General features: G+C 37.0%; 1 protein-coding gene across 2 annotated transcripts in view; it reads right to left on the bottom strand.

Moving 5' to 3' along the window:
* hectd4 (HECT domain E3 ubiquitin protein ligase 4) overlaps positions 1-12,657 on the bottom strand; it is a 117,859-nt gene that overhangs the window by 65,542 nt on the left and 39,660 nt on the right. For both annotated transcript variants that reach the window (XM_079809909.1, XM_079809910.1), the window contains exons 14-24: positions 12,082-12,152; positions 11,837-11,942; positions 11,492-11,612; positions 8,970-9,098; positions 7,048-7,172; positions 6,783-6,936; positions 5,801-5,889; positions 5,506-5,710; positions 5,298-5,417; positions 2,378-2,482; positions 1,416-1,579 (exon numbers count right to left, since the gene is read on the bottom strand). In XM_079809909.1, coding sequence (XP_079666035.1) covers positions 1,416-1,579; positions 2,378-2,482; positions 5,298-5,417; positions 5,506-5,710; positions 5,801-5,889; positions 6,783-6,936; positions 7,048-7,172; positions 8,970-9,098; positions 11,492-11,612; positions 11,837-11,942; positions 12,082-12,152 — 1,389 coding nt within the window. The remainder of the gene's footprint in view (positions 1-1,415; positions 1,580-2,377; positions 2,483-5,297; positions 5,418-5,505; positions 5,711-5,800; positions 5,890-6,782; positions 6,937-7,047; positions 7,173-8,969; positions 9,099-11,491; positions 11,613-11,836; positions 11,943-12,081; positions 12,153-12,657) is intronic.

Below are 12,657 nucleotides of genomic sequence, written 5' to 3'. Positions count from 1 at the left end.
TGCTACCTGAAGCTTATATTTGCTGGATATTCCAAAAGGGTGTCACAAGTACTAATGAAATGTTGCATAGAGAACAACCTTATATTAGAATGTTTATGTACAGTAGGTTAAAGGGTTAGTTCACCCAAAAATGAAAATTCTGTCATTAATTACTCACCCTCATGTCGTTCGACACCCGTAAGACCTCCGTTCATATTCGGAACACAAATGAAGATATTTTTGTTGAAAGCTGATGGCTGAGAAAGGCTTCAGATAGGCCTCCATTGGCATTCAGTACATTTACACTCCCAGGACCCATAAAAGGCACTTAAAACGTTGTTACAAAGTCCATCTCACCACAGTGGCTCTACAACAATTTTACGATGCGACGACAATAGTTTTTGTGCGCAAAAAAAAATCAAAATAACACCTTTATCCAACTTGTTCTTGTCTTCCGTGTGTGCCTCCACGACGCATGCGCGAGAATATGACGTAGCGCCGGGGTTCGGGAATCCATGAAATACACACTTAAGCCCCATTTTGAGAACTACGCCGAGACCTAAAGCACGATCAATGTAGAATTCAACAGCTTAGATACGTGCGTCTTCCTCTGCTTGTAAACAAATCGCTTCTGGGTCATCTGTCCGTACGCCGGATCTGCGTCATATTCTTGCGCATGCGTCGTGGAGGCACACACGGAAGACAAGAACAAGTTGGATAAAGGTGTTATTTTGATTTTTTTTGCGCACAAAAACTAGTCGTCGCATCGTAAAATTATTGTAGAGTCACTGTGGTGAGATGGACTTTGTAACAACGTTTTAAGTGCCTTTTATGGGTCCTGGGAGTGTAAATGTACTGAATGCCAATGGAGGCCTATCTGAAGCCTTTCTCAACCATCAGCTTTCAACAAAAATATCTTCATTTGTGTTCCGAAGATGAACGGAGGTCTTACGGGTGTTGAACGACATGAAGGTGAGTAATTAATGACAGAATTTTCATTTTTGGGTGAACTAACCCTTTAATCTGTCAGGGTTCTGCCACAGTCTGATTTATTCTTGGTTTTGTGTCAGATGGTATTGTCTCGTCTTTTTGTGAGTGTGCGGCTCTGAGTTCACACAGGCTATGTGCTCTTGTCTGCGTGATACATTGAATGTGCAAAGCATGGTGTTTAAATCCTGACACTTCTGTCTAGTTTGGTTTCATTTCACTGTCTGTGTTCAGGCATTCATCCTCCATGTTTTGTCTCGTGAGCCCACGGGTTGAGTGTTCATTCACTCACCACGCTCTCTTGACTCATGTGTTTTTGTCGAGTGCCTGCTCTATGTGTAGTTTTGGTTTGGTTTTTGTCTTATTTTCTATCCAAGTAAAGATTTCTGAAGTGCATCTCTGTGTTTAGGTCCTCACTTCCAGCACCAAACATAATATAATCAGCACACCTCTGCAGTAGTTTGGAGCAGAGAAGGTCATGGCAGGCCTCCTCCTCTCGAGTGATTTCAGGGCCATTATAGAGGATGCGTAGCATTGCGCAGGCCAGCACCGATAAACCCAGAGCTAGATCAGCCAGGAAGGGCAGCCCGCCGGACACGTCCTCAGATGACTCCTAAAATGAACGTAAGAACAGCCAAGCAAGGTAATTAAAATTTTGCCATTTCAGTGTTTGACCAGTCTGACCAGTCAGCGTGAGTGAAGGCGACCATTATTTTAGAACATATACCTTATTATTTCTTTGGCGATGTATCATGTGACACACCGCAGTTGCAATAGTGCTGTATTACAGATGTATCGCTTTTATTTAATTAGTCCTTTTTCTACTCCAAATACTCACAAGCGTGTTAGCTATGACATCAACTACCTGATATTCTGTTTCTTAAATACGAAATACGTGCAAGTTAATGTGTTTTGTCAATTAAAAACTTTTATAATGATCATGTTAGTTGACTTATAACATGCAATGTGCGATTTAACAATGTTCGTTCCACTTCTATAGACTTTAGTGTGTATTTTACAAACTATAAATGTATTGTTTTGCTAGTACTTATGTGTATTTAAATGTCTGAAATCACTGAATAATTGTGATATATGACAAGCGCTGAGTGCGTCTGTCTCTGGCTCATCGCCAGCCAACGCACTAAAGCACATTTGAATGTAGAAGTCTATCATGTGATGCCCTTATCACACCAGTGTAATCATACACGTCAAATGGTGAAATACATGTTTGTATGTTGTTGTTTTTATTTATATGGACCGGTGTTTGAAATAAAGTAAATAGTTTGAATCTACATTTTTGTATATAATCCTGCAACCAAGACATCAATCATATGTGTTTTCCTACAAAGTCAATGAACATCTAAAGAGTATTTAACATTTTCTCTGTGAATGTTAAGTCATGAGTTAGTACCTGTGCTCGGACAGTGCATGAGAAGCCCCACATGGCTTTATCTGGGGTATTGTGCTCACGTCCACTTCTCATCTCAAAAGAAAACGTCACAGTATCTCCTTCCACCTGAATAAACATTTGATTAAAAGTCTTATTTAATATCTGTAGATTGTTTGCAATTATTGAATGTGCACTCTGGTGTCCTAAAATATTGAATGTGCACTCTGGTGTCCTAAAATATTTTAAGACAAATTTTTGTATCTGTCTATTGGACCTTTAGACAAAATAATTTTATGTACCACATTTGATGCGTCAGGCTTTTATAGTCATATACAACCCCAAATCAGAAAAAGTTTGGACAGTATGGAAAACGAAAAAAAAAAAAAAAAAAAAAGAAGTGCTTTCTATATTTACTTTGACTTGTATTTCATTGCAGACAATATGAACACAAAATATTTCATGTTTTGTCTGGTCAACTTCATGTCATTTGTAAATATGCATCCTTTCCTGTCATTCAGACCTGCAACACATTTCAAAAAAAGTTGGGACAGGAGCAATTTAGGGCTAGTAATGAGGAAAAATTGTTAAATAATGATATGATATGAAACCGTTGATGTCAACAGGTGATTGTAATTATGATTTGGTACAAAAGCAGCATCCAAGAAAGGTCTAATCCTTTAGGAGCAAAGATGGGCCGAGGATCGCCAGTTTGCCAACAAATACGTGAGAAAATTATTGAAATGTTTAAAAACAATGTTCCTCAAAGAAAGATAGGAAGAGATTTGGATATTTCACATTCAACAGTGCATAACATAATTAAAAGATTCAAGGAATCTGGAGGAATTTCAGTGCGTAAAGGACAAGGGCGCAAGCCTAAGCTGAACAACCGTGATCTCTGATCCCTCAGGCGGCACTGCATCAAGAATCGTCAATCATCTATAAGCGATATCATCACATGGGCTCAGGACTACTTTGGCAAACCTTTGTCAAGTACCACAATACGTAGTTACATCCACAAATGCCAGTTAAAACTGTACTGTGCCAAAAGAAAGCCCTATGTTAACAGTGTCCAGAAGCGCCGTTGACTTCTCTGGGCTCGGAGGCATCTGGGATGGACCATCAGACAGTGGAAATGTGTACTGTGGTCAGATGAATCAGTATTACAGGTATTTTTTGGGAGGAATGGACGCCGTGTGCTCCAGACCAAAGAAGAAAAGTATCATCCAGACTGTTACCAGCAACAAGTCCAAAAGCCAGGGTCTGTCATGGTATGGGGTTGTGTCAGTGCCCTTGGCAAAGGTAACTTGCACTTCTGTGAAGGCACCATTAATGCTGAAAAGTACATAGAGATTTTGGAGCATAATATGCTGCCTTCAAGAAGACATCTTTTTCAGGGACGTCCATGCATATTTCAACAAGACAATGCAAAACCACATTCTGCACACATTACAAAGTCCTGGCTGCGGAGGAAGAGGGTACGGGTACTTGACTGGCCTGCCTGCAGTCCCGACCTGTCTCCAATAGAGAATGTGCGACAACGAAGACCCCGTACTGTTGCCCACCTTAAGACTTGTTTGCAGGAAGAATGGGACAAAATTACACCTGAAACACTTCATCACTTGGTGTCTTCAGTCCCTAAACGTCTTTTAAGTGTTGTGAAAAGGAATGGCAACATTACAAAGTGGTAAATGCTTTACTGTCCCAACTTTTTTTTTTACATTTGTTGCAGGTCTGAATGACAGGAAAGGATGCATATTTACAAATGACATGAAGTTGACCAGACAAAACATGAAATATTTGAAAATATTGTCTGCAATGAAATGCAAGTCAAAGTAAATTTAGAAATCACTTCTTTTTTTATTTATTTGCGTTTTCCATACTGTCCCAACTTTTTCTGATTTGGGGTTGTAGATTTAAAAAAAAAAATCTGAAACACAAATATTTATTTTCATTGCATTAAAGCTACACTATGTAACTTTTCCGTCCACTAGAGGTTGCCTGTTCAAAACAAAGGCGTAGTTTGATGACGCCACGTTTGAGCGCAGAATCTTGGGGCATGTGGTCTTCACCTCACAGCCGGTGGAAAACAGTCAGGATAGGACTCGGGCAGAAATCATGTTCATGGATGCGATTATTAACATTACTGTAGTCTGAAGCAGAGCAGGACAGAGTGTTGTGGAGCTGAGCAAGGCCGCAGGAGCGATTGAAGAGCGGGACTGTTATTATGGCATAGTCGCCGGCGGGACTTTTATTATGACACGGTTGCCGGCGCCACTTCCTCTTTTCCAGGCATGAGTGAGGTAACGCAACTCTGTTTATCGTATTAGATATATCTTAAGTGTGTTGAAAAGGAAGTTATGACGTTCGCTCGGCGGCTGCTATGACACTTGTTCACACTGCAGTGAGAGTAAAGTGTTTCACTGAATAAAACCGGAAACCGAGGGTGATGCAGATATGACGCAATCGACAGGCGACTCCCTCACACGCATAGCTCACACGTCCCGGTTCCTCGGTTAAAATAGCAATTTCTCACGATTTACAAATAGTTGGAAACATTTGGGATATTCTAAGTACTCAACTGAACAAAATATATAACACTGGCCTAGTGGTTTCTGGATATTTTACAGAAAAAACTTTAACCATAGTTGAATAATTTCTATTTATTCAAATCTTAAACATCTTAATTAAATGTGTTTTTTATTTTATAAAAAACAAAAACAAATTCTAAATGTATGGAGAGGCTAAATTTATGACATTAAAAGTCCTTTTAGTTCATCAAGAGCACAGATAATCACACATGAAGTAGATTGTATACAGGTTTTTCCATAGAAAGCCATGTATCAAGGGTAAAATTATTTTAAAATATGCTACTTTTAAATAATCTTTATTCTTGAACACTGTAAGTATGCCATCCGATGTTATGGAGTGTGCTTTTCCTCACCTTGACCAGATCTTTGGGCCACCCGGTTCCTAGGACACTACGGCTCCCATAACCCATGGTGTTGCCTCCATACTCACTCACTTTACGACTATTTGTGTTGGGCCCGGCATAAATCACCAGCTGAATAACGAGAGTTTATGAGCATGCATATTCACTGTCATTCCACTACGAATGAGAACAGAAGTTTCACAGAGTCGAAAGTTCAAACCTTGTCATAGTCATATTGGGAGGAGCAGCGAGGGTCAAAACGGAGGTAGAGACAGCGAGCACCAGGTATGTGCACTGTATCTTTAAATTTGTAGTTGTCCCGCACTGGGTGAACAGTTTCCACTGTTTTCCCAGCGGCCCATGGGGCAGGGATCTTCAGGCCAGTCAAAAAGCCTGGCTCCTCTCTCTCTTCCAGAATCTGGAAACTGAATTAAATACAACATAATTTTGTGTAAGAACAATCTAAATGTTTTTGTCCAATAGGTTCAAGGATGGATAGAAATAAGCTTTTTTACCCGTCACTTAATGAGGGTGGATTGGAACCTTGATTTAGCGGAGAATCCTCAACAAATAATGGTGAATGTGTTTTTAGCAGCAAAGCGGTCTGTTGGATAGACAGATACAGAGCAGTCAATGTTAACAATACCAATGGTTTATTATTAATTATTTTAATGTACATAACACAAACATTAATGGAGAAACAGAGATTTTTCATTATATTTTAATTAAAAAAAAATCTTAATGTACACTACAGTTTGGGTTCAGTGCGATTTTTTTTAAAGAAAGAAATGTTTACTTTTATTCAACAAGGATGCATTAAATGGATCAAAAGTGACAGTCAATAGATTTATAATGTTACAATAATTTCAAATAAAGAATCCTGAATGTTTCCACAAAAATATGAAGTAGCACTTTATACTGTACTTCAAATGTGTTTTCAACATTGATAATAATAAGAGATGTTTCTTGAGCAGCAAATCAGCATATTAGAAAGATTTGAAGGATCATGTGACTCTGAAAACTGGAGTAATGATGACGAAAAGTCAGCTTTGCAACACAGGAACAAATTATATTTAAAATATATTACAATAGAAAACGATTTCACGATATTACTGTTTTTACTGTATTTTGATCAAATAAATGCAACCTTGGTGGTAGTGTAAAATATTGACATTGTGCACTTTTGTGCATCGATTAGAGCTGGTTAATATGTTTAATATTTATAATATCTTCACTATTATTTAGCTGGTGATATATAACATTAACCAGCACTGTCAATTCTCTTTTTTTATTTGGCCAATATATTTCTTAAAGCCTGTATGAGAATGCTAAGATATTTTGAGAGTTTAGACTTCTATGCTATTTGAGGGCAAATACATAAATATTGAGATGCTTTCAAAAATTGTCCAAATTATGATAAATTACTGCACTACATAACCTTGCTGTACCATCCAACAATCACTAAACGTTTGCATATTATCAGTCACGCATACACACCTGACTAGTATAGAGGACCAGTTGGACTAGCTGTGGCATGAGCGCATCAGCTAGAGTGAGGGTTTGAAGGTTTGGGTGCATCAGTGAGGTCAACAGAACCGGCAGCAAGTGACCCAACATTGTGGCCTTTGTTACCTGTTCCAGTCCTCTCAGCCTTCATATTTAAAAATAAAGAGTGTAGAAAAGATCATAAGTAAAAGAAAGTGCCTAATTACACGTACAACATAGAAATATATCATCATAAAAATATAATATTCTAATGCACCTGGCCTCTCGATCACTGATGCTGCTGTTGATAAGGGAGCTGGTGACTTGCTGAAGGGTCTCCAGAACCTCATCACATCCAACCAGGATCTTAGAGGCAAGTGAAAGAATGCTCGTCTGCAACTCCTGAGGGGAACACGTACATTCAACACACACATTTCTTTGAGAACATCTAAAAGCTGGTACAGAATCCTTGTGAAAAATACTTTTACTTATAACAAAAAATAATATACTTAAAAGAACAAGTGTCAACTGAATTATATGTTTTCAGACACGTAATTGTATGTTAATTCAAAATTAAATAAATTAAATAAAACACGTTCGCAAATATAAAATAAAATGAAAATAAATATATACAAAAACAAAGTTTTTCAGGTACAGTAGCCTAATTTTATTTACCATGTTCTAAGAAATACTACAGAAATTGAATAAATCAAATGCAAAAATAAAACACTGTACAGTCTTCACTGTATGAATAACATTTAAATTGATTCATAATAAAGATACAAGAGAGAAATTTCCTGTTTATTTTGATTAACATGAAAGAAACGGATGGTAAAAGTTTATTAAGCTGTGACCGTTTAAGAACAAATGCACGGATCTAATATACTGATTTGCAGACATAACAGACTGTGTTTATGTGAAAACTCCACATGATGTGCATTGACATAATTGTGTGTGTGTTTGACCATTCAAGAGCAATAAGCTGTGAAAGAGAAATTAATTCGGGATCGCATGCACTTAAGAGTCATAGTCTTTTGACGAAAATGGCATTTAGTTTTAGTCATAATTTAGTCACCTGAATTGTTTTGAGTTTTAGTCGACTAAAATTGAACGAGTTTAGTTAAATTGTAATGCATTAATTGAGCATTTAAGCATTACATAACCAACTGATAATTGAATACATGTCAAAACTGACATTTTGTTAATTGTTTTTTGCATTAAAAATACACGAAAGAGAGCTAAATTCCCTATTCCGAGGGTTACATAACAGAGACGTTTTTGTTTGTTTTTTAAAAACATCTATATAGTATTTATAATGTTGTACTTCTGTTTTAGTTAGTATATCAGGTTAAGCTAAAGCTTCAAATAAGTTTACGTTTTTTTTGTTTAGTTTTTTTCAGTTAACATTTATTTATTTTCACGTAATTAATATTTTTTAATGGTTTGTTAACTATTATAACCCTGATACTATATTGAATAATATGTGTCAAATACTGCTCTTAGTCTTTCCTCCTGACTATGAATTAAATGGGAATGCCGGATTTTCCCACGGTTAGATCAGCACGTTACAATTCAAATGTGCACATATATCACACAGGACATCAGTTCTGACTGGATCTCTTCCCTCCCTAACATTTTCGTCTTGTTTTTATTCTAAATAAATTTTTATACTACTAAACACTAAAATAAACACTGCTTGAGAGGCAGCATCTGTGCTCACGCTTTGGATGCGTGTCCGTCAGCAGCAAGCACCACATTGAGTCCTTTTCGCAGCACTTTAAAAGTAGTACAGCGAAATGTAACACTTTAGAATATTGATTTTTGAAATTTGTGAATCGATGCAAATCGGCAGAAGATAGAATCGCGATTCAAATGTGAATTGATTTTTAGAGATTCTAGAGAAACACTATATTTTAAATTCTTAAAACATTGCTATTGACCAAATAAAGAAAGAAAAATAAATAAAAGGAACAATAAATATTTAGTTACTTATGTAAAAAAACAACTACTGAAACTAAACTTTTTTGGGGAAACACACATACACAAAAGCAGATGCAGATGCTGCAATGCCAAACCTACACTTTGAGCTACAGAGCAGAGCATAATGAACCATTTTAATTCCTGTTTGTTCCATCTTTCAGCTGCCGCAAATAGTCCACACTAACCAGAGACCATAGGGTTTTTAAAGGGGATGTTTACCTGTACCTTCATTGTTTCCCCTTGTAGGGAGCTGTCACTATCATCAATGTCATCAGGGTGGAGCAGGATGGTGTTGCTGAGCAAATGGTTCTGCACAGCCATTAAGTAACACAAACTTGGTGACACTACCTGTTGATGTGGAAGTGCTGTAGGTTAATTAGTGATCCAATAAAATGATACAGACAACAGACAATTATTTCAATTGATGTTTGAACGTATACATTTAGATGCACCATATAAACAGGGCCCAAAAATAACACTTGGCTAGCCAAACATGTGTAAAGTTGGCTTTTGCAAGTAAATAATCGTAAGTTAAAGGCAAGATGGCTTTTTTAAGAACTTAAATGTAAACACACAATAGAATAGTAAGAACAACAGTGTTTTTTACTAACACAGGACATTTTAAGGCCAATTCACATTGCACCAACAGACACCAGCAATGCAAACAATCACCAGATTACATTACGTCACTTCTCAGACATTCCATGACCTGACAAATGCCGATTCAACATGTTCAAAAACAAGTGCCGACCAATGCCAACAGATAATAACAGGGAGAACACACTGATCCAACAAAACCCAACAAAGTGTCTGATGCCATTGGTCGGCGTCTGTCAGTTCAGTGTGAATTGGCAAAATAACAATAGTTCTTGAATTGTTCGAGAGAGATGACGTCACTGTTGGCCTCATATATACGGAATAGAAATTGTTGAATAATTAGTTTGTTATTGGAAAATGCTTTAGAAAAACAAATCCAAATTCCAGATAATCAATCCCATTTTTTCATTCATTCATTTAGTAATTTCCCTTGTGAAAAAGAAGTGCACTTAATTGTACTGAATGTGAACTTGTACTTCAAGGGCCCTATTTTAACGATCTAAGCGCATGGTCTAAAGCGCACAGCGCAAGTGCACTTAGGTCGTGTCCGAATCCACTTTTGCTAGTTTAACAATGGGAAAAATGATCGGCACGCCCGGCGCATGGTCTAAAGGTGATGATACATGGGGCAACTTTTTTGGGCAATGCTGCTTGGCCACTTTCCCATTGGGAATGGGCAACAAATTTCTATCTGGATACTTTAGATCGGTCATCGGCCCCGTTTCTTACCTGGTTGCCTGTTGACGGCAACATTGCCTAGTAACATTGCTCAAAAAGTTGCCCTGTGTATCATCACCATAAAAGGGTTGCCCCTATTCTCTTAATGGGTAATGGGTGTGTTTTGGCCATAACATGCAATAAACCAATCAAGAGTCTCATCTCCCATTCCCTTTAAAAACCAGTTGCGCTCGCACCATGGCAGATTTGCAAGCGGAAAAACTAAAAGCTTCTCTAGCGAGGAAACAGATCTGCTTGTCCAATGACGCCTGCTTGCTCATCATTACTGCAAATAGGTAGGCTAATTCTGATCCATGCAATGACTATCCATTATGACCTGTAGGCATTTTTATATTTATGTACACAATAATAATCTTTTACATTTTAATCCTTTACTTTAAAAAATGTTTGTGTGCCCTGTGTGTGTAATAAGCAAAGTGTACAAGTTGTGGACCCGCCTATAGGTGCATATTACTAACAAGCTCTTTAATAAATAACAAAAAAAAATACTGCGCTATTGACTTTAGAACAGGTTTCAGTTGGTCAGTGCCGCTGCCTATTTCAGTTGCCTCAAAATAGCAAAGCGCCAACAATGCGCCTGAACACACCTTGTTTTCAGACCAGCACACCCATGGGCGCACAAATGGCGTAAACCCACTATTTAAACAATGTGACGCTGGACGTGAAAATGATAACTGCGTCGGGCTAAAACTAGCAAAAAACACTTGCATCATACACTGGAACGCAAGTCTCTCGTGAACACGCGTATGACAGTTAGAGGAAGTTAGAGCTTATGGTTTGTAAAGTTTTACATATGGATATTTCTAATTACACAAACGCATCACTTCGCTTTCCTTTATTAACCCCCCGGAGTCGTATGGATTACTTGTATAATGGATAGATGAACTTTTAGGTAACACTTTACAATAAGGTTCATTAATTAACATGAACTAATAATGAACTATACTTATAAATTTATATAATTTATTTATCTTTGTTAATGTTAATTTAAAAATTTACTAATGCATTAATAAAATCCTGCTAACATTAGTTAATGCAATGTGAACAAACATGAACAAACCATGAACAGCTGGATTTTTATAAACTAATTTTAACAAAGATTAACTAATACGGAACAGAGGTGTTGTTCATGATTAGTTCATGTTAACTAATGCATTAACTAATGTTAACTAATACAACCTTATTGTAAAGTGTTACCAACTTTTATGGACTTCAAAACAGAAACAGCCATTCACTGCCATTATAAAGCTTGGAAGAGCCAGAATACACTCCGATTGTATTCGTCTGAAAGAAGAAAGGGTGAACTATCCCTTTAAAATCTACATTAAAAAAACAGAGTAACCAGTCACAACAAAAAGTTTCTTTACAAAGTAATTCTTAAATTCACTTATGTGGAAGTCACATACAGGTACAGTGGAGAGAAGCTTCTGAAGGTCTTCCTTGGAAGCAGTTTGACATTTGGTGATGAGGAGACATGACTCTCGCACTACAGTCTTCAAGATACACTGCAACAGTTCATCTTTCAGTCTGCGGGGGAAGATGGGAGAGAGTACATGACAGATATAAACAGATACAGCAGATAAAACCACACATCATCTACAGACATTTACAATCTATCATCAACTTTTTGTTGAGATAAGGGAGAAACTTGTGTGTCAAAATTTATATCGATTTTTGTGTAATGCATGACTAGTACAGTAAACTTGATTTTGACTTTAACTTTCTGCCTGAAGGACAGTGAAACTTGTTACCTGTAGTGGTCATCATCCTCACTACCAAAGCGGTTTTTCTGTAGCTGGTTAGCAAGGTTGTTTAATATAACATCACGTAATTGAGACAAACCACTGTTCTTCTCCCCTGCAGAGAAAAAAAAATGTTATTACTGGCACTGTTGCTTATCAATATGCAATTGTGCAATTGCAGTGAGCCAGTGAAAACTCTTATAGCTTATAGTTAAACATGACTTCTGTACAGTGCATCTATTTGCAATTCTTACCCTCTGTGAAAACAAATTTTAGCAGGTTGTTCAACTCAGATTCGCTCTGGTACAAGGTGTTTAAACCTGAGCTAATGGGAATAAAGAAAGAATAGAAAAATGGTTAATATGTATTGCAGATAACGAGGACAGTTCCATAAATTCAGGCTTAAGAAAAAGGTTTTTTGACTAAAGCCCACAAGAACTTTGTTCATCTTTGGAAGACAAATGAAGATTTTTTTTAAATTCTCCTCACAATATTAAAAATATTAAAACATATTAAAGTCTATCTGCAGTCAACAATATTATCCCTTAAATCCCATCTTTGATAATCAAAATTACATATTTAAACGTTTTTGTCTTGTTTTCTTAATGCCTTAAAATAGCTTGAATGTACACCCTTCATTTAGTATACGTGGATGCATGAATATGCAAATAATTTCAAGCCTCCATTCCTGCCAAAAGTTATACTTTCAAGATTCCTTTTTGAGGGAACTTTCCCTTGAGGGAACACACCACTTTTTTTGAAAATAGGCTCATTTTCCAACTCCCATAGAGTTAAACAGTTGAGTTTGACCGTTTTCGAATTCATTCAGC

The sequence above is a fragment of the Gobio gobio genome, assembly GCF_949357685.1.
Source record: "Gobio gobio genome assembly, chromosome: 2".
NCBI lineage: Eukaryota > Metazoa > Chordata > Actinopteri > Cypriniformes > Gobionidae > Gobio > Gobio gobio.
Note: the sequence above shows the minus strand (reverse complement) of the source record. Positions and strands in the feature narration are given on the sequence as shown.